This window comes from Heterocephalus glaber, unplaced genomic scaffold, assembly GCF_053883595.1.
Source record: "Heterocephalus glaber isolate CG9 unplaced genomic scaffold, H.glaber_assembly_v1.0 deba00001456, whole genome shotgun sequence".
Taxonomy (NCBI): Eukaryota; Metazoa; Chordata; class Mammalia; order Rodentia; family Bathyergidae; genus Heterocephalus; species Heterocephalus glaber.
In genome coordinates, this window is record NW_028258304.1 from 1,987,102 (window position 1) to 2,009,271 (window position 22,170).

Sequence of the window (22,170 nt, forward strand, 5' to 3'; positions counted from 1 at the left end):
CCTCTGTGTCTGTTCCTCTTCTCTGTTCTTTGTAGAAACACACTTTTGATTCACTGTTAACCCTGCCAGTGGTGTGGCCAACACATTAACCCCAGCTTGTTTCTAGCAGAAAGCACAAAAAGGCAAGTCCCCAAAGGAAAAGTGAAGGGTTCTTTTTTACTCTGAGTTACAGTTGTCATGTAATGGCCTCCCAGGCCTGATTATTTTGGGACAGGAGGCACTCCTAATTTTTTCTAAGTGAAGTAACTTAAATTTCAAATGAAAAAAAGGTGTGTGTGTGTGTGTGTGTGTGTGTGTGTGTGGTACTGGGGATTGAGCCCAGGGCCTTTCAACTAAGCTACAACCCCAGTCCTTTTTAAAATTTTTATTTTGAGAGCCTTGCTAAGTTGTTAAATTGCCCAGATTGGGCTTGAACTTGTGATCCTCCTGCCTCAGTCTTAGAGTATTTTTAAAAGTGTCATTTAAAGTCTGTATGAGGGACAGTTTCTCTTTGCATCTAACAGTCTTTGCATTTCCCTTTCAAATACCTAATAAGGCACAGAAAAATCAAAACTGAAAACAACAACAGAAAGCAAGATGGCAGTAACTCAACTGTCAGAGAAATTTTTACCATCTCTGTAAAACACCCAGAGAACTGGGTCTGGATTTGAGCAAGCAGTGGACAGGCTCAGGCCGAGGGGCAGCCTATAGAATGAAAGTCCTCTTCTACTCAAGCTGCCAAGGTCAGGAAGACAAGATGTTACAAGACTGGAGAGATGTTACAGAATGTAGGAGAATAAAGAGACATGATGACAAAATACAACCTACACTCTTGGACTGGATCCCAGCCAGAGAGGAGAAGACATTAAAGAGATGGCTGGAGGAACCTGGAGAGGTCTGTGGCCTGGAAGATGGCAATGTACCGACGCTGAATTCCTGGTTTGAAAGGCTGCATTGTGGTTGTGTAGAAGTGTCCTTGTTTAGGAGGAAATACCCACTGGACTATTTAGGGGGACATCATGTCTGCAACTTAAATACTTGAGAAAAAGAATAGTTGAGCAGGACACAATGGAGTGTGCCTGTATTCTCAGCTACCTGTGAAGTTAAGGCAGGAGGATCACTTGAGCCCTGGCCTTCCATCCCAGCTTGGGCACCATAGTGAGACCTTGTCCTGAAAATACTAACACAAGGGCCCGAGGATTTAGCTCAGTGGCACCGAGCCTACCTTGCAAGGACAAGGTCCTGAGTTTGATCCCTGGTACCAAAATAAATAAATAAATAAATAAATAAATAAATAAATAAATAAGACAAATACAAATAAAAATGGTACAAATATTTTGGAAAAAGAAAAATGAAATAGTCATAAAAAGACAGTTGGAACAAACAGGAAAATCTTAACAAGGAAAGAATGAAGTAAAGGAAGTACTGCAGCTTTTTGTTACTATTGCAACTTTTTCTGCAGCTTTTATTTCAAATTGAATTTTTAAAAAATGTGTGTGCAACCATCATTTTTTCTGTATAAGTGTATATATGTATATGTGTGTATATATGTGCATACATGTATCAAGAAACTCATGCCCTAATTCAGACTCAACTCAGACTGAATTAGAATTTTGACGATTGTTACCCTACCACGTGGATTAAAAACAAACAAAAAACCGCCTGGTGATTCCAGAGCCCAGGAAAACGGAGCCAAACTGACAGCAGTGCTGTCACCCATCTCTCACTGTAACCGTCAGTGGCTGGTTATCCGCGGCAGCGCTCAGGTGGTCGAGCCCCGCCCCGCCCCGCCCCGCCCCGCGTGGGCCGCGTGTGGCCCCAGGTGCGGCAGGTGAAAGCCCCCCCCCACCCCGACCTCCGCGCTCCGCCATGGACGCTGAGTCCGTGTCCCCCGAGCCCGGCCCAGCGCGGCTAGCCGTCCTGGGCGTCCCGCAGGCCGAGGTGCTGGAGGACGTGCTCCGAGAGCAATTCGGGCCTCTGCCCCATCTGGCCGCCATCTGCCGGCTCAAGCGGCTGCCCTCGGGCGGCTATTCGTCCACCGAGGACCTCCAGTTGGTGCTGGAGCGGCGGCGTGTGGCCAATGCCAAGGAGCGCGAGCGGGTGAGGGGTCCCCGGGGCCACCTCGGCGCGGCCACTCTGCGCCCGTGCTCCCACCTCCATCATGGGTTTCATCCCCGTGCACCTCCTCCGCCCTCCCGCGGCCCCACGCGACTTCGGCCTCCTGAGGCTCGGGTCGGGTCCGCAACGTGTTGGAAGCACGAAAGTGGCCGTGTTACCCTGCACCTACGTCCAGCTGCTCGTTCGCCGCCGCTGGGGTAGCCGCCGCCTCACCTGGGGACCCTTCCGGACTTGTGCAGGAACGAGTTCGGGGGAGGAGAGGAGAGGAGAGGGAACCCTGACAAGTTCAATAAAGACTCCCCTTGGCCGGTGCTTTTGGAGAGCTTTAGAGCATGGGAGTTGGGGTTCTCACAGCCGTAGGCGCCGCCGGCTGGGTGCTTGCGTGCAAATCCGTCCCTGCGGCATCTGCCTGGAAGCAAATACCGGACGAGGGCAGAAGGGGGCCTTTTCCCCCTGCAGTATTGGGGATCGGACTCAGGGCCTCAAGCATTCGTGGCTCAAGTGGCTCTACCACTGAGCTATATCCCCTAGCCGAGTTTATGTATTTTACAGTAAAGAATCACAGTGTCCCAGTTCGCGCCCAAATTCCCAAGCAAGCCCGTCGAGAGAGTGTAGAGAAAGTGACTTTCCCAATCAGGGGCCGTAGTAAGTCAATAGGAAAGGTCCTGAGTTCCTGATTGGAGCGGCATCTGCTGGTCGCTTTCAGCGTTTTAGGTCAGCTTTCAGAATCCAAATTTGTCAGGCAGTTGGTGTTCTCTGGGTTTGGTTGTCTGAGGATCTATCTTAGAGAGGGAAGGAAGGGAGGAGGGCTGCCGCAGAGAGCACCTTGAGGCCTAGGACCTGGAGAAGTAAGTTCTATCGGGGCTGTTCCTACACACACCTTTAGAAACGTTACTCAGTCTACTAGGAATTCTGTGTGGGAAAGTAGGAGGAGGAAGCCCCAAGTAAGGGCAGAAGACTTAAGAGAAGTTAGAAAATTGCCAGGATGGTGAAGTATGCTTTTACCAGACACTGCACCCTTTATAAAAATAATCCCGTGTTGGGCTTGGTGGCGCACAGCTGTACTCCCAGCATTTGAGAGGCTGTGGCAAGAAGGTTGCCATGAGTTTGAGGCCAGACTGAATTACAGAATGAGACTCTGCCTCAGAAAAACAGACAGATAGATAATCCTGTGGTCTGCTTTGATGGCCCCGAAATGAGACTTTGATCCAATATTTTAAGTGACTCTTTCCACCTGGAAGCTATTGCCTTCTGTAGAAAACTGGTCCTGGTTTTAAGAAGGCAAATGACCTTTATCATTCTTTAAAATGACAAAATACACCTGGAAAATACAGAAATGACTGAAGAGAGAATGGAGACACAACACAGATAATTACTGTGAACATCTTTGTGTATTTCCTCCCAATTTTTTTCTAGTTGTGTGGGTGATGTACATAATTTTACAAAATTTTGGTCATATGGTAATAGTCTTTTAAATATTTTCACTGAACATTACTAAAAGCATTTTCTCATTTTCTGAAGCATTTCTCAGAACAGTTTTTGACTGTATAGTCTGTCATGTAAGTGTACCAGATGTATTCCATCTCATTGCTAGGTAAGTATGATGTTTGCCAGGATTTTACTGGCACATAAATCTATGAACTTGTCTGATATTTAGCTTAGAATAAAATGCTATAAGTTGAGTTACTGAGACACAGGACATATATAATCTCATGACTTTTTTTTTCAGTACTGGGCCTTTACACTGAGCTACATCCCCACCTGACCTCTCCTTTTTTTAAAAAATTAAGACAGGGTCTCTCTGAGTCAGTAAGTTACACAGGCTGGTCTTAAATTTGCAGTTTCCTGCCTCAGCCTCCAGACTGTTGGGATTACAGGCACACATGACTTTTGGTGTTACTCAATTGCTTTCTGGAAAGGCTTCTCACTTTTATTCCTGTTACAGAAAACAGAACTGTTTTTCATGTTATTCCTGATATAGGATATGATTAACAAGACAAAAATATGACCAGCTTGGTACATGAAAAATGGTATCTAATTTGTTGTAGTTTGATTATTAAAGTGAAATCTTTTCATATATTTACTGGTCATTGAATTCTCATGTGAATTAGTCATGTCCTTTGTCTGCTTTACTCCAGGGTGGCAGGGGGGCTGTCATTATAATTGAGTATATTGGCTTTATGGTGTAATGAAAGCCAGCTCTCCCAAGGCCTGTGTCCTTTAAAGGGATGAGCATCAGAGTTCTTGGTCTTCAGAGCCAAGGCACAGTAGTAAGTCTTCGACTTATGAGTGAGTTCTGTTCTGGGAGAATTGTTCATAAGTTGGATTCATTCATAAGCCAACAAAGTGAGTCTTATACAGTACAGAATAGCCGTGAAAGTTCACAACTCGAATGTTCATAGGTTGGGGACTTACTAGATTTGAGCCTGGAGAATAGGGAAAATAAAAGCGAGGAGACTTTGAGTCCACCAGTGTGCAGACTCTCACACGTGACTATTCATTAACTCACTGGGAAAGAAGCTAGTGAGTCGAGGTCACTGTGCTTGAGTAGACAAGTGTTGTTTATTTTATTCAGCAGCAGCACCACCTCTTGAGGACTTTATATCAGATCTGAGTGAGATTGTTTTGGTGCGTGTACATTATTTTGCTTAATAATCACAAAAAGGATACAAGGTAGATACTTTCTACTTTGCAGATGAAGACTAAAGCTTAGTGATATGAAGCATCCCACGTATTCTCATAAGGGCAGCAAATGGTGGAGCTGGGTTTTAAATACTGGTATAGTGATGCCAAGCTTTTAGCTGCTATTTCACTTGCCTGTATGTTATAATTCAGCAGGCATGTTCCCTAAAGGAAGAGAAGCAAGGTCAGTGTGGAAATAGATACATCTTCCAGTCTGTCCTCCCACCGAGCTGCACTGATTCCCTCTCTCCCTGGCCATGCGCCACTGTGCTCATGGAAATATGACCCTTTGGCATTGCCTGCTTAGATTTACCACCCATATGAGAGGGCAGTGGAAATGAGCCCTCACAACCCCCTTTTGTGGTTTGGTGTGATGTCTGTACAAGTTAGCCTCTCTGTTGACCCTGTGCCTTTTTGTTTTCTAGATTAAAAATCTCAACCGTGGCTTTGCCAAACTGAAGGCACTTGTGCCATTTCTTCCCCAAAGCAGAAAGCCTAGCAAAGTTGATATCCTTAAAGGTGCAACTGAATACATACAAGTTCTCAGTGATGTTTTGGAAGGAGCCAAAGACTCAGAGGTAAAGGTTTAAGAATTTAGAAAAATGGTAGATACCATTTTGGAGCCTTTTCTAATTGTGAGGCACTGTGCCAAGCCATTTATGTATACTTTATAATAATCCTTAGAGGTGTGATCCTCGTTTGACAGAGAAAAAACCAAAGAATAAGTAAAGCCCACACAGCTGAGAAGTTTCAGGACTGGAATTTGAAACCAAATCCAGATGAGATTTGGAATCAAGACCCTGACCATCTAATTACTTACCTCCTGTCACTCTCCAGGGTGATAACTGCTGACTCTTTAACAGGATCTTGGGATTTGGGACACAAAAAAGGGCTTCCATGAAAGCACTTTGTGGTGGTAGTTTCCTGTTAGCAGAACACCCATTAGGACACAGAAAGGGGTTTTGTGATAATTTAATGGGACAGTATAAATGAACCTGGTTTGTGAACTGTGAAACACCACTGTGTCACCAGCATTATCAGAGTGGGTTAGCTCAGTAGGCAGTAGAAGGTATGGGCTAATTTCATGGTTCATTGCATGCACAAGAAAACACAAGGGCCTGCAAATGGATCTGCCATCAAGGGAGATAAGATATGAAGAGAGATAAGGCCTTTGAAATCCCTGAATGATGCCTTAACAGGAGGAAGTGATTAGAGTGGAGAAAATGGAGGAACAAGATTGAAGGGGGTGAGGGTGAGTGGGTGTCATAAAGTTGAGAAGGAGAGGATCTTAGGAAACTAAGGTGGAAAGTAGATGTTACAGAGACAAAGGAAGGCCAAGTCTGGAAGGCAACCAGGCCCAGCATTTTAGAGCCAGGAGAGGAATGGACTAGAAGTAAATTCATGGGAGGTTGAAGTGCATTATGGTAAATATCTGGGGTTCAAGCAGAGGAAAGTGGCAAGCTTCAAGTCCATTTAACCTGGAAGTCTGAGAATGGAGAGTAGGATCAAAAAACTAAAAGGAAGGAAACTGTTAGGTCAAGCGGAAGTCTTTCTAAGTAGCAATATGATCATGTTTAGAGGCAAAGAGGAGAGGTATTAGAAGAAAAATAGTCTAGAAGCTCATGTACATTGAAATTTTTGCTTTTTTCTTCTTCTTGTCCTCTAGTCCTATTCAGGTGACTGCCAGGAAGATAAGTTTGGATTAGATTTTTCTATTGGCTAAATTGGGTGGTTTGGTTGTGGTATGATTGGTGTCCAAACATGTGCACCTTAGTTTTTACTTGTGTTTTAATAGTGTAACAGAAGTACTTTGTTCTGTGCTGGATTCATTAAAAGATACAAAATTTGTTCGATACTATACTATTTTAAATGCAGTTGCCTATTGCATAACATTTTAAGGTTACAGAAGAACTTTTCTCTCCCTAATAACTTAAGCATTGCCTTTACCACTTTAATGAAGCCTCATTAGTTAATTGTTTGAAATATGTTGATACAAATCTTAAAAGTCAGACTGTCATATTATACTGTTTGACAATTAACATGGTTTCTAGAAACAAGACCCAGATAAGCAGAACTATAGCAACAGTACTCCCGAACCACATATATCCTTGGCTAGAGAGCTATCAAAAGACATCCAACATACCAGCTGTGCTGTTGGCTTGAAGAATGAAGAGGAAGGGCCCTGGGCAGATGGCGGCAGTGGTGAGCCAGTATATGCTTGCTGCAAGAGCATGCCACCTGTGACTAGGAGTTACTTCACTGGCCAGGAGTCTGGTAAAGTATTTCTTTTTAAATCATCATATAGATCGCCAAAAGCTCAACATGTGTACGTTGAGCTATGTGTCATTTCCCATGCTAAAACATGACTAAAAGAAGATTTTGTGAAAGCACCTTGGGGGGGCAGGGCTTCCTAATTTAGAAGATGATTACATTGCTAGATTAATTGGTAGGCAGCTCAAGGGGAGGGGAAATTCCTCCAGAATGATACAATGTAGAACTAAGCTTATTTTTAAAATGATCTTATTTAACACATCAAAAGGCTTTCTGGACTCTGGTTTCCAGAAAAAGGAGTAAGTAGCTTCCTATACGTAAAGATTCATGGTGATCCTATTTTGGGAGTGGGGGCTGAATGCAAGGGAATATTTTCTAAGTAATAATAAAGCAATTTATTGTAATAGATCTTATTACTTTGTCAAACTAAAGAGGTAGCTGGAAGTAGCACGCTTCTCCAAGTCCAGAAGGTGCACATTTGGCTTTTTCTGTAGATCAGTGTTACATAATTGAGGCCTCTTGTTCTGTAATAAATGCTATTGAAATAAGAAAGGCTTGTAGGAAACTGAACCAAGCATAGTGTTATTGCTCACTGTGATGTAAGGGAGACACAAATGATAGTAGGAAGTAGTTTAGAATAGCAGCTTTATATAGGCTCTGGAGAGAGACCACAGGGGTTCCAACCCTGGTTTTACCATTTGCTAGCTATGTGACTTTGAATGAATCACTGAACCTCTCTGATTCTCAGTTTCTTCATCTGTAGAATGGGAATGATAGCAGCACCTCCCTCATACATAGCAGAAAGTTAAATGATATCACATCAGTAAAATATCTAGCATATTTCCCAGCATGTCAGTGTTCACTTGGACAGATATTAAAGTGAATTGACTCACCATGAGCAATCAGCATTGGCTGGGGAACACTAATAAGGCACAGACACACCAGCTCTGTTTGTGCAGTATTTTGGGTTTTCTTACTTGGTTTTCACCAATGATTTACTCTGATTGGAGTTCTTTATAGGCTTCCTATTCACTCACCTATAGGCCTTGGCTTCCATTTCTGATTTGATGGCTGTTTTCCAAGGATTTCATTTTAATATATGCTTGGTCATGATTTTCTTTTTTTTTGTAATTTAACTTTATTAGTACATTTTAGGTATACAATATAATGACATTCATCATTGGAAATTTGCACCTTTACATAATCTCTCTTGGTTCTTATTTTTCCCCCTTCCCCTGCCCTCCCTTCAACCTCTCCATCCCTCCCTACTTACAAAGACTTGGTTTCCATTTTTTCATTTTCTCATATTAATTCCATTCCCTTCTTTCCTTTCCCCTACCCCTCCCACTTCCCCTTCCCCTTTGCCCCTTTTCTTCCTATTTCACATTATCTATTATACCTTTTAGTCCTTACAATTTTCATATTCTGGTCACTTGAGATGTAAAATTTCTCGTCAATCAACTCTTAGGAGAAAATTCTTGTTACTACCACAAGGGGGCACATGATGACTGAGACCAAAAGAAAGAGTGAAAAAATGACCTGAGATGGACCTTGATCCTGGCTCCATCAGTAATGCTTCCACAAGTGTTCCACAATAGTGATGCTTCCTCAAACGTTAGTGTTAATATAAAGTAGATGTTAAAGTGAGAGTGAGCCTTTCATTAAATCCTCAGTGATCCTTGTTAGGTAAGTATCATGTCATCTCTACTTTCCTGTCAGTCTGTTGGGTCTGTGCTGGGGCAGGAGGCTGTAGTGAGTATATGTGGAAGGTCCTTATTTTCCAAGGATCATAGAGCCTAAGATAGGCCACTTATAGTACATCAATTTAAAGTATGGATTGCTGGGGATTTAGCTCAGTGGGACCGCACCTGCCTGGCAAGTGCAAGGTTTGGAGTTAGGATCCCTGGTACCAAAAAAACAAAAAACAAACAAACAAAAAAAACCAAAACACCGAAGTGCAGACTAATATTTTATATAAAGAACAGAAAGGTTCTCACTAGACCTTTCTTCAAAAAACAGGAACAGGGCACTTCATTTTTAGCCTTTTTAGCTCATCAAGTTTGTTAGTTGAAAGTGTGTGTTATGACCACATAATCATGTATTTGAAATTCCTATATATCAGATACAGAACTTAAGGGTGATGTTCAAGGCTTGGTTGTAAAGAGTGTTATTTTTTTAGAAGCATTCTAAGATTTCATCAGCTTTGTCAATTTCTCATCTTTTGACATTCAAATCACTCACTGTTAAAATAAAAATTCTGAAATAATAACCTATAAAAAGGCTGCAAGTATAATACAAAGAACTTTTTTCCCCTGATCTATTTGGGAGTGAGTTGCCAACCTGACAACCCCATTCCTTTTTAATGTTTTATTTTGGGACAGGGTCTTGCTAAATTGCTTAGGCTGGGCTTGAATTTGGGTTCATCCTGCCTCAGATTCCCAGAGTGCTGGGATTATAGGCATGCACTGTTATCATACCTAATAATTCATTATTTCCTATGAGTAGGGACATTCTCCTAACATAAGCACAATGAAACCACCAAAATCTGTAAATCAGTGTCAATGTATTTTTGTCATGCAGCTTTCGGCCCCATTCACGTTTCACCAATGGTATTAATAATGTCCTTTCTGAGCAAAAAGACCTAGCTGAGAATCATGAATTGCATTTAGTTGCCATATCTTTATAGCTCCCTTCATTACTGGCTTCTCTGTGACTTTTAAAACCTTGGCTCTTTTATAGATTCTGGACCAGTTGTTTTGTAGAATATTTCTTCATCTGCCTTATCTGTTTCCTCCTGATGGGATTCAAACTTTCATTTTTGGCAGAAATTGCAGAAGTGATGCTGTTTTTCTATTCATTGAATCCTATTAGATGGGGCACATTTCAATTTGTTCCTCCTTGGGCTCCACAAGAACCCTCTCCTTGGGTTGGATAGTCTACCCAGGCCACCACTTATCCCAAGTTGGGTGTCTTCTCCTGTTTCAGTTAGAGCCTTGATATCTCACTTTAGATAACCTTGGATCCCCTTTACCTTACTGTAACCCAACTAGTGGGATTCATTCCAAATTTTTCAAAAAGCAGAAGGAGGAGAAATCAATTCTTCTACGAAGTGTCTGCTGTTCAGCCATTTTTTGGTTAGTCTTCTCTGTTAACATATTTAGCTCTGAGATCTTTGTTTACATGTGAGTTGAGAAATTATTCAGCATCACTTTTACTGACTTTATAAAAAGCTTGCATTTTATATGTAGGAATCAGGATGGGTCCAAGATAAAGGAACTAAAAAATGCTCAGGCTAGTCTTCATTTGACAAAAGGATCCTCGTAAGAGTTCAGCCCAAAGGGATGACTACTTGGAGTTTGAGAATCCTGGCCAGATACCCTAATTGGATTTCCTTCAGGTTTCTTGATGTAACTCAGCTGAGATGCCCACATACAGAAGGACTTAGGATTTGGGATGAAGCCTCTCTCTAGCTTCAGTGCACTGGAGAGGCACCCTTGTTCCTGCCCTCTTAGAGGATCTGGGAAATGAAATTCTTGGTCCTGGAAGGGATGGGAATTTGAGTGGGGGGGATTTGGAAATGGAATCAGAACAGGCTGTGCAAGATCAATAACATTCCTCAGAGGTAGGATATTGAATGAAGTACACAAGAATCTGCTGATGGCAGGGATGGAGATTAACTTCTGGGGCCAGAGCAGCAAGTGTGGGACCAAAGCAACAAGTATGTGTCCAGCCAGAGAGGGCTATGACCTACAGGAAGTCATGCATCTGGTCTTGGTAGGGATAAGATTAGTTTCAAGGTCTAGGAGAAGTTGTTTAAAATTGGAGTTTAAGGCATATGTGTTTTGTCATATTGGGGTTGAGCATTGCTGGGTGGCAAGGTGCTGGCTGTCCTCCCATTGGTTTATTCCTTCTCTTTGTCACTTGTGACCATAGCTTGGGCATTTCATATTATACATGGCTCTGAATTGTATTCAGAGTTGCTTGTGATACTGCGGAGGGTATGTCTCAGAACAAAGACCAGCTTCAGTTTTAGAGTGGGGTGCCAAGAGCACTGGGACCGAAGGGGCTTTGGAAAGGGACATGTGGATGAACATAAGTGTCTGTTAGGGGCCTAAAGGTGTTGCCAACACACTTTTCTAAATATTGTTATGTTTTGGGAAAGTTCCTTGAAAGAGCTTTTGAAAGAAGGAGGCCTGTGTGGGTGGTAGATTTTTACCACTCTTCTCCAGGTTGTGATAATCTGTGAAATTAATCCTTGGGGATATTTTTTTAAATAGCATTTTAAGATCTGACTAGTCTGTCTAGTTGGTCTGACTAGTTGGGAGGAATTTATTAGCACCTTGGGAAAGCCCTAAAGTAGTGATGGTGAACCTTTTAGAGCTTTCAATGATAACAAACAGCCTGCTGTGGCACACATGTCATGGATTCACCACCACTGCCCTAAAACCTCTTTTGTCTTTCAACCCCAGGTGGTTATAGAAGATGGTAACAATTCTACCACAGTATCATGCTATTTCTGCATAGGAAGCAGGTTTGTCTGCTCCAGAGTTCACTGGTGTCTGAGGGGGCATAGTCTATCAGCAGAGTATTTTTGAAAATTTAATTTCTTCCCCCACCCCCTTTTTTATGGTACTGGGGATTGAACCCAGAGTCTTTGCACTGAGCTATATCCCAATCTGTTTTTAATGCTTTACTTTGGGAGAGGGTCTTGCCAAGTTACTTAGGCTGGGCTTGAATTTGGGCTCCTCCTCCCTCAGATTCCCAGAGTGCTAGGATAATAGGCTCCCACTCCCATGCTTGGGCGTGGGTGCTTTATGTCTGATGCAGTCCCCACCACATCTTGTTGACTCCATTAGCTCATCTCACCTGTTTAGGTAATTGACTGTGTAGTCCTGGACTCAGGGCACTGGGGCTCAGGAAAGGTTGTCCCAGTGATTGCATTTAGCTCCAGGATTTCACTGTTTTCTAAGCTTTGAGTAAGGGAACTGGTGCTTTGCTGGCACATATGCTTGTAGTTCTCTGGGACATTGGAAAGGTGAGCTATATGGCATATGCAGGACAGGAAAGGACTACCTTTGGAATGATGAAAACTCTAGTGGGGCATTTCCTGGTTGCAGCTATTGAGGAAGAAACTCAACCAGACACCTGAGGAAAATTCTTAAGGCTAAATTTGATCACGATAAGAAGAAAATGTTACAAGGGAGAAAATTTTTATTTGTTTATGAATATAAGAAAGGGAAATTTTTTATTAGAATTTTAATTTTTCTGTCGGCACAGCAGTTTGAGTAGATAATGAATGCAGGTTCATGTTTGTGTCTGTGTGTGTGTGTGTGTGTGTGTGTATGTTTGTATGTACACATATGTGAATTTTGTGTTTTTTATGAGAAGAACTCTACTTGGTATGTGGCCTAACCTTGTCAGTAAGCAGAAAATTATTTGGGAAATGTGATAATTCCTTCTTTTTCTACTTCCATACAGATAATGAGGACTTTCGGTAAAATTAATTGCAGTAAGTTTTCCCCTATTCCACTGAACTTCTAGAAGGAATATTTATATGAGATTTTATAAAGGACCTTACAAAAGGTCCATCTCATTGGCCTTGGGTAAATACAGAGGATAAAGGCAGAAATGGATGGAAGAGTCTCTCAGAGGTAGGGATTAGACTTTTCTGATGTGTTGTTCTCTTTTGAGATAGTTGGTTCTTTGTTTTACTCAGAAACCAACAAATGCTAGGACACTATGAGCTAAGCCTATGTCCCAAGGAAGATCAATGTACCTTACCACCTTTGACATCCTAATTCCTGGGTTATCCAGAACAGATGTGAGATGAAATGGACTCCAAGGTCAAAGTATTAATGACGGATTTCCTAGTGTAGGAGGGTAAAGGGATTATAAGTAGAATTCCATTATTAGGGGCTTTTCTGGTCTTCTATGGTCACTGTCTTCCTCTTGGAAAGCTTTTCTCTCCTCATATTCTTCTAGCTACTCACATGTGGAAGATGAGTCTGAGACATTTGCCTCATTGGGGTGATCTGAGGTAAGGAGCCAAGGGATAGAGTCCCCAAGCATCATGTGAGCAGGACCAGGACCCCACGGGAGAGGCTGAGGCTGCATTGGGTGGCCAATGTTTCCCTCATTATAAGGAGCTTCACGTACGGGAAGATTGTCTACATAGCTCTCCCTCTAGACTTGTGAAAGTGAGGCTTGTGGCTACAATGCTGTATTCTAGTTTCTGGGTCCTGGATGAACTTTCAAATAGCTGAGGCAGGACTGACAGATGGGAGAAAATGTAGCCTTACTTTCTGCACTGCATTCCACTTCTTTTTGAGATCTCAGCAAGACCCTTATGATGCAGATGGTGGGGAAACTCTTTATCTTGTCCCAGTAAACTCCATCATCTTCAAGTAAGTATTGAATCCCTGGCCAGAGAAAAGAAGGCATAGAAAAACCATGGACATTCACAGTAGATGTCAGCACCCCTCAAGACAGAAGAGCACCCCATAAGAGAGGAGACAAAGGAGAGCAGCAACCTCCACAGTACATACTCCTCACTACACCTAGAGATGGAGAAGGGGTTGGGGAAATTGCTTAAGAAAGAGGCCCCATAGGGATCCTGACAAAGACAACAATGATAAACATAAACATGTTTTCCAATTGGGATACTTAAATATATATTTTATTCTTAGGATATTCCATCTAACTCTTAAAAATAAAATAAAACAATGATCTCAAATACACTAGATTATAGGCTGATAGGATTTAATTATTCTTTAACCCTTTAGGTAAACATAACAATATGAACTTGTCTCAGGGTTAAAACATTCCAGATATGTAAAGAGGTTTTTTTTTTTTTTTTTTTTTTTTTAAATAAAGCTTCTAAAGCTAAATATGAGCAACAACAAAAATCTTGATCACGGGAATATTGGCAAGACTCAAGACCAGAAAAAAGAGTTGTTCATATGTTGTGCCAGATACTTCTTGGCACTTTATACATAGTGATCTATTTAACTTTTACAATGCCGTGATGTACAAATAATTATATCCATTTTTACATGTGAGGAATTTAAGGAACAGAAGTAGCTTGCCCAATATCCAACAAGTCAGTGAAGTAGTGGGGTTGAGGGTCATACTCTTTTTAACCACATTTATTTTAATGAAACCCGATCTTGAAATGTAAATGAGAGTAGACCAGAAAATAAAAATTTAAAGCTAAATTAGAGCAGTTGAAGTCAATGTTTTTTTTCTTCCACTGTGATATGCTTACTGGGTTCCAATAATTGCCTATAAGTTACCTGTGATTTGAGTTTTTATTTTTCAGTCATGAGTTTGCTTATACTTTTAAGTTGAGATTTGAGAAAATGGAGACGATACATGATAGACTCACCACCCTAGTAAAACCTCTGCTTAGAATCTACTAAAGTGCTTCCATTTTTTTTCCTGTGTAACTGGGTTTAGAAATTATCACAGGATACATCAATCACATTGTGTGTCCTGTTTTTTATTTTTCTGTCATGGAATGTTCAAATATCTTGTTAGTTGAGACAGTTTTCTATTTGTTGGACACATAAGTTTCCTTCAACTTTTATTCTTATAAACATAGCAAATAATTTATCCTTTTCTCTTTTTTTTTGTATTTTTTTCCAGGATAGAGTTGCAGAAGTAGAATTCCTGGATCACAGGTAGGTACATTCTATATCTTGATCCATAGTGCCCACTTACAATACCCAGCAATGTACAAGTGCTAATTCTGTCATGTTTTTACCAATAATGAGACCTAGTAAAATTGATGAAATATCGTATATTTAAATTTAACATATGATTATTAATGAAATTACATCTTTTACTTTTTTATTTGCCCTGGGGATTAAAGCCAGGGCCTTACACATGCTGAGCATGTGCTCTCCCTTTGACTGACATCCCTAGCCTCCATATTTCTTTATTAGTTGTGTTTCTTTTGAGAACTGTCTGGTCTGATCCTTTAGTCATTTATAATGAACTTTCTTTTCTGTTTCAGACTCCTACAAATACACAAGAGAAAAGGCCCAGGGTTACCTTCTAAGAACAAATAAACACAGTCTTGAAAGTTTTAGAGTCTTTGATTGGGGGAGGTAAAGAAATTTGTGATAACTCAAATTTAACAATTACCCTTCAAATGGCCTTATCTGTCACAAATTCACTTGACTCTACTTTCCATTTCATGCTTTGAAGAAATAGGTTTAGGACCTTCCACTTTTGTTCCTAATCTCTCAAGAGATTTCCATTCTTACCTTTTCAGGAGCTATATCTAATATTTCTCTTTCCATTTCCTTTTAATCACTTTGAGGAATAAGTGATTGTTACCTTTCCCATTGTCTTAGTTGCTTTTCTCTCATTGCTAAGACAAAATAACTGACACTCAAAAGTTAAAGGAGGAAAGGATTTTTAGCTTACAGTTCATAGAGGTTTCAGTCCATAGCTGGCTGGCTCCAAGATAGGGTGGCACATGGCAGAGGGGCATCTCAGAGGAAAATAGCAGTTCATGGTGCCCACAAGGTAGCAAAAGCAACAAGAGATCTTAACAGCATCTTTCTGCCCCCTTTAACTATCCAGACTACTTAGGGTGGGTAGCACTCACACCCTTAGTTCCAGTGCCCTTGAGCCTAGCATTGTGCCACAAATCAATTCCAGCATCACACATTCTAGATCCAGCCACCTCTGAAGAAGCTCTACCTATGACCACGTGAGGCTTTGGGGGATCATCTAAACACAAACCATAACACCTCGGGATTTGATCTTCTTTTTGTGGTACTGGGTATTGAATATACGGAGCACTGAGCTACATCCATAGCCTTTATTTAATTTTAATTTTGAAATGAGGTCTTGCTAAGTTGCCCTCCCTAGGCTTGAATTTGCAACCCTCGTGCATCAGCCTCCCAAGTAGCTGGGATTACAGGCATGTGCCACTTCGCACAGCTGGAAAATTAATCTTTAACAGGAATGCAAGATGAGTGTAGAGTTGAAAGTGTTGGCCCACAAGAATGAGAATTTTCAGGGCTTTCTAAGTGCCCAGCTAAAAACAAATGGCACCTTTGTGCAAATTAGACACTTGAACATCTTGAGTACAAAAACAGTCTTCATCTTTATAACAACTGCTCACAAAGACATGATGCTTAATCTTTATTGGGTTCTGTTCTCTTCATTTTGTATATGTTAACTTGTTGTTACAATAATCCCACGAGATAGTCATGGTTATCTCTTTTATGAGATGGGAAAACTGAGGACCAGATATTATATTAGCTCAGCTGCAATAACAAATACTACACACTAGAGTGGCTTAGCAACACATTTATTTCTCCCAGTTTTAAAAGCTGTGAAATCCAAGATCAAGCTCTGGCAGAGCTCTGCTTGTGTTGAGGGCTCCACTTGCTAGCTTGGAGAAAGCTGCCTTCTCACTGTGTCCTCACATGGCAGAGAGTTAGCTAGCTCTGGTCTCTCCATCCTCTTTAGTGATTTGCAGAACTTTAAAGGCACTGGAAGTGGGATTTGTCTCTATTGAATATGGCACTGTATGCATTTGGGCTTCAAGGATAAAAAATCTCTTTCTGATGTGAGTTGTACACCCACTAAGTGTCATTTATAGGAATTGGAATAAGAACGGTGTGCTGGTTCTAGCTACCTAAGAGTCATTAGGTAGTGAGAGAGTCATGGTTCCAGGATCAAAAACTCTAGTCTATATAAGACATCAGTCCCAAGTTTCAAAACAGACCCTGAAAGCATTAACACCCTCTAGGAATAACAACTCCAGAATAATCCTACAGGGCAAGTGGTAGTAATGAAAAAAGGTCTCCATTCTGGGATCTTACTGCAAAGGGCTGGGAGAAGGAACTAATGTACTTAGCATCTCTGTCCATGTGAGACTCTCCCAGAGGAATGCATATCACAAGGATTTATGGTTTAGCTCTGAAATGTCCTGCAAAGACTTGTGTGTTGAATGCATGCATGGTCCCCAAGCCCTGGTGCTATTGGGAAGGGGTGGAAACCTTAGCAGGTAAGAATTAGATGGAGAACTTGGGGCACATTAGGAGTGTGTCCTTGAAGGTGATATTGGAACCCTGCCCTTTTCTTTCTCTCCTTTTGCTTCTTGGCTGCCATGAAGTGAACACTTTTCTTCTGCAAAGCTCTTCCACTATGATGTTTCTGCCTCACCACAAGCCTAAAAGCAATGGGGCCAGCTGACCAAGGACTAAATCCTCTGAATATGTGAACCAAAACAAACTTTTCCTCCTCTAAGTTGTTTTTCTGAGGTATTTTATCACAGGGATGAAAAGCTAGCTAACACACCAGGCTCACTGCAGTTCTAGCCATAGCCTTGAGGTCTGGCCCTAATGTGAAGGTGGAAACTAGTCTGGGCCTTTCTACCCTGATGCTTGTATCCAGGGGTGGCTGGGGTTGCAGTGGATTGTTGTCTCCCTTTCTTCAGTAGTAAGATGACCATCAGTACTTTCCCATTTTGACTGTATGGCAACAACCCTGGGTGGTAGGTTATATTAGTTTCTAGGGCTGCCATCATAAAGTACCACATATGGCATCAAATAGCAGAAATGTGCTTTCTCACAGTTCTAGAGTCTAGAGGTCTGAGATCATGGTGCCAGCAGGTATGGTTTCTTTGGTGGCTTCTCTGGCTTGTAAGTGGCCACCTTTGTATTGCTGTGTTGTCATGTGGTCTTCTATCTGCACAGTTTGTGTCCACATTTCCTCTTCTCTCTCCTCCATATCTCCTACATACCCTTCCTCTTTTTTTTTTTGCGGCACTTTGCACTGAGATATATCCCCAGACCTTTAAAAAAAGTTTTTATTTTGAGGCAAGATTTGCTGTCACTAAGTTGCCCTGGCTGGAACTTGTGATCTTCTTGCCTCAGCACTCCTAGAGTGCTGGGATTACAGGTGTGTGCCATCATGTCTGACCATATGTCCTCTTATAAGTACACTAGTCACATTAGAATAAGGCTAACACGTATGATCTCATAGTACCTTCACTACCTCTTGAAAGGACCTCATTCCACAGTCACATTCTGAGGTACTGAGGTTCATGACTTCAACATGCAAATATTAAGAGAGGATACAGTATACCCATAAACGGGCAGCACTGTCACCTTCCCTTTATAGCTGGGAAGAAACCAGGGATCATGGGTCTTCCTGAGGCCACACAGTCCCTGGAGCCCCAGTTCAGTTCTCTTTTCAGGGTGAGCCTCACCCATAGGATGGCTGAACTTTCATTGGTTGAGAAATTTGTCTTCGGAAGATCTAGACTTACAGTTTTTCTTTCTTCTTGCATTGAAAGTACTTTCTCTCTCCCTCTTCAGTCTTAAATTGTCTTCTCCTAGAAGTTTATCATGATCATTATATCAAGTTTATCATTATAGTTAGGAGGCAAGCCCCAGAAGAACCTGTCATGTAACGGGAAAGTGACATAGGAGAGAAAAGGTGACAGAAGATGCTTGGCTGAGGAGGTACTTCTGTGGGCAGCTGGGGCTCAGTTCTGCTGAGACACTTTAGGAGATCATATAAAACCCACCTCGGAGGCATCTTCTCAACACACAGAGTGAATAAGCTAAGCTACTGATCTACTAACTCCTTATAGTCATGGGTTGAGGGCTGATCCCCAGGAGTGTTAATTCCTCCAGCATTTCCAGCATTCCCCACTGATAATTATGTCTAGGCCTGGAGAGCACTAAGGCTCTGTATTAGTTATCTATGCCATGTAACAAATTACTCCAAATTACAACAACACATTTGTTATCACACCGTTTCTGGGGGTCAGGAGATAAACCTGGACATGATTTAACTGATCCTTTGCTTCAAGGTCTCTCGAAGTATTGGCCGGGCTGGGGTCTGAGCTGAAGGCTTGCCTGGGGAAGGATCTACCTATAAGCTCAGATGGCTGTTAGCAGAACTCTTTTCCTCTGGGACTGCTGGCTAGATGCTGCCTTCATTTCCTTGTCATGTGGGTCTCCCCAATATGGCTACTTAATGAAACATGCAAAGAAGGCAGTCAACGGTCTGCTAGCACAAGAAAGTGTCTTATGTAATGTAATGTGACCACAGATACGATATCTCATTATCTTGGCTGTATCCCACAGGTTAGAGGTGAATCATGGGATTGTATGGGGTGTGGCTGCCAGAAGGTGGGGGTCCTTGGGGGCCAGCTTAGGGGATGCCCCGTAAGGAACCGTGTGTCCTCTGCACAGCCATATTCTCTCTCTACAAGTTATTGCTGTTTAGAAACATTTTTGTCGGAAGACCTAGAGACAAATAGCTTTATTACAAATCAATCAGAAAATCTAATTTTATGCTTAGTCTGGCCACAGGGGCTCACTAGCTGTGTTCCAGGTTGGGGCTGGGTTCTCTGCACTTTTCTGTCCCAAGTTGAGGGCCAGGCACCCAGGGCTTGTTGCAGTGGGCTGTTTTGTGGAAGTTTTGTGGGCTGCTGATGGCTGGAGCCAACAACCTTTGGGTCTCCTTTTGTTGGATTTCAAAGTGAATTTGGAATTGAATGAGCGTTTCTAGACATGCAATGAAAATTTTACATAGACTATTAATGTGGAACTTAAGGACATCTTGTTTCTTATCTGACATTGGAACAATTCCTGGACCTGCTATTCTCAGCACTCTTATGATCAGATGGAGTCTGGGAGAAAATGCAGAACATATTTTCTTTTTTAAAAAAAGTCCCATGATGGTCAGAGGATCAGAATCACCTTTTTGGGAGAGGAAAGCGTATCTGGATTGTCAGTGTCTTATAATAATTCTGCTTTTAAATATCTAATTTTTTGTCCCCTTTAAAAAAACATAACACATGGTAGTTAGGGCTTATGAGCTCTACAGCCAGCGTGCTTGAGTTTGAATACTGACTTAGCCAACTATTAGCTACGCAGCCTCCAACGAATTACTTAACTTCTTTGTGTCCTAGTTTCTTCATCTATAAAATGTGGATAATACTACTACAATTCTCATAGGTTCTTCTGAGGATTAATTGAGTAAGAATGCACATAAAGGCTTCAGAATAGACCAGGAGCCAACAAGGGTTTGCTGTTATTAGTTTGAGAAAACTAACACACTAGGAAGAGAAATTTAAGTGCTAGAGATGATTGAGAGGATTTATGAAACCTGCCGTTTCTGGACTAAACAAAAATTCTCAACTCATTTTGGAGTTCTATTTAGGAATACAGCCTACCTTCCCTGTGATTTCTGTGCTTTGGAGAATGGGTTTTCAGATTCCTAGATCTCATCACCTATTGGCACCAAGAGTGTCACAGTCCCCAGGAGTGTCTCAGTAAACACATCACTTCAAGGTTTCCTTGGCCCACAGACTTTGGGTATGGAGACCAGGGACAAGGAGAAGTTCTCGCTGTCCATGTTGGAGCATGCTGTAATTCTCCTAGTGGGCTTCCACAGGAGAACGGGGAGAGGGCTTGTGACCTCTGTGCTTCTGAAGAAGGAACGGGAGAAGCTCCAAGTGGGGAAAGAGGGTGCAGGGACCAGGGATGTGGGGCTGGGGTGAAGGTGGAGGAAGTGAAGGAGAAATTTACCCTGGCACAGTTGCTGTGACTGCACTCTTTTCTAAATCAATAGTAGCCCACATAGAGTGGAAATTCTTAAATGCTAGTGTGCAAAGAAATCACTAGGGCTGTTTGTTAAAAACATCAACTCCTGAGTCCACCTACAGAAATTCTGCTTCCACAACAGCACTGTGGTGGGGCCCAGTGACTATTGTGGGGGTGTCAGAGAGCCGTGATACCTGGAAAGTAGAAGGAGCAGAAGTGCTGTGGTCTGGCTTGGGATCAGTAGCCAGAGTCTTTTCTGGCTTAGAGTGAATGTTGATTTAGGGGAGCTCTGGAGGCGGCCTGGTAGAGATTATGGAGGTGTAAAGTCCCAAGCTGCTCCTTGATGCTTACTACTCTCATGGGCCAGGCTTGGAGGAATGCTGTCCACAGTGCTATAGATGGTCTAGGCAGTGTTGGCCCAGAGAGTTAAGTGGCTTCATCAAGGTCACACAGCTGACTAATGGCAGGTCTGAGACTGCAGCCGAGTTCTGGGCCCCCCATGGGGTTCCACCCTCACTACACACCTGTTCCCTGTGGTGTTCGAGGCTGGGGAAGGGGAGAGGCCTAGGAGGTTGCAGTGAGTGTTGGTAAGGCTGGGCCATAACAAAAATTTGTCCTACTGGAAAATAGAGTCAGAATTAGAATAAGGATAATTTTGGTTTAGAATTCCTCAACAATTGCTATGAACATCACTAATAGAGTTAACATCCAAAGGCAGGGTGCCTTTCCCAGACCAAAAATGTTTTCCAAGTGTAAGCCTTTTTTTTTTTTTTTTTTTTTTTAACCTAGGGAAGAAACAGCCCCTCACGGAGCCGGTGCTTTCGTTTTTCTTTCCTAATAACAGGCCGCTCCCTTTGGCTGTCCGGGGCAGTGAGGTGGACCTGGGAAGCTAGGCGCGGGGTCTGCGGCAGCGGGCGGCGACACTGCTGCCGGGAGGGGACACTGCAGCACCGCCGCGCTCTGGCGCCGGCCGCGGCCCGCTGGAGGGGGCGCTGTGGGCACAGCGAGGCGGCCTTTTGTCAGCGCGCAGGGCAGCGGAGAGCTCTCATTTCCTCCCAGCCTCCTGAGGGAAATGGATTTAATTCTGACCGTAGGGCGGTGAGGGACGCGCGGGAAGGAGAGCCTTTTGTCAAGGAGCGGCAGCCTCCGCGCTCCTCAGTCGGCATCGGAGCGGCCCCGCCGGTGGGATTCCCGGCGGCTGTGCCGAGGGCGGGTGGCAGAATGGGTGGAACACGCCGCTCTGCAGAGTAGCGGGGTGGATTTATGAGGCGCATCCCCAAACCCCACAGAAAAACCCGACCCAACCCGCAGTGGCACACCGGAGATGGATGGGCTGCCGGGCAGGAGGTAAGCAAGGCCTTCTTGGGAAGGGCACGGTGGGCTCGCCTGGGTCGTGGTGCTTTCAATGGCATTCGAGATGCCACGCATCCTGCCGCGAGCTGGAGGGAGCCGGCTGGTCCAGGAGGTGAGCGGCTGTCTGTGCGCGCGTTTATCCGCGATGCAGCCCTGTGTGTTATACGCCTGAAGGTTTCTGGAG

At 42.9% G+C, this 22,170-nt stretch overlaps 2 protein-coding genes across 5 annotated transcripts in view; both read left to right on the forward strand.

Moving 5' to 3' along the window:
- Positions 1-1,823: 1,823 nt before the first annotated feature.
- Positions 1,824-15,136, forward strand: Figla (folliculogenesis specific bHLH transcription factor). 2 transcript variants are annotated; one of them, XM_021262445.2, is made up of 6 exons: positions 1,824-2,079; positions 5,205-5,357; positions 6,831-7,053; positions 13,033-13,087; positions 14,695-14,729; positions 15,065-15,136. In XM_021262445.2, exons 1-5 carry the CDS (start codon positions 1,849-1,851, stop codon positions 14,711-14,713), a joined length of 681 nt encoding a protein of 226 aa, XP_021118104.1. In that variant the 5' UTR covers positions 1,824-1,848; the 3' UTR covers positions 14,714-14,729; positions 15,065-15,136. The 2 variants fall into 2 exon arrangements, with proteins under 2 accessions (XP_021118104.1, XP_021118105.1); XM_021262446.2 differs by lacking the exon at positions 13,033-13,087 and having other exon boundaries at positions 1,830-2,079.
- A 6,491-nt stretch (positions 15,137-21,627) lies between these two features.
- Add2 (adducin 2) overlaps positions 21,628-22,170 on the forward strand; it is a 106,684-nt gene continuing 106,141 nt past the window's right edge. For 2 of the 3 annotated variants that reach the window (XM_004849904.4, XM_087215938.1), the window contains exon 1: positions 21,630-21,980. The gene's annotated coding sequence lies outside the window, so the exon portion shown is untranslated. Of the gene's footprint in view, positions 21,981-22,170 lie in introns of all 3 variants that reach the window. The other variant, XM_004849906.4, reaches the window with a different exon arrangement.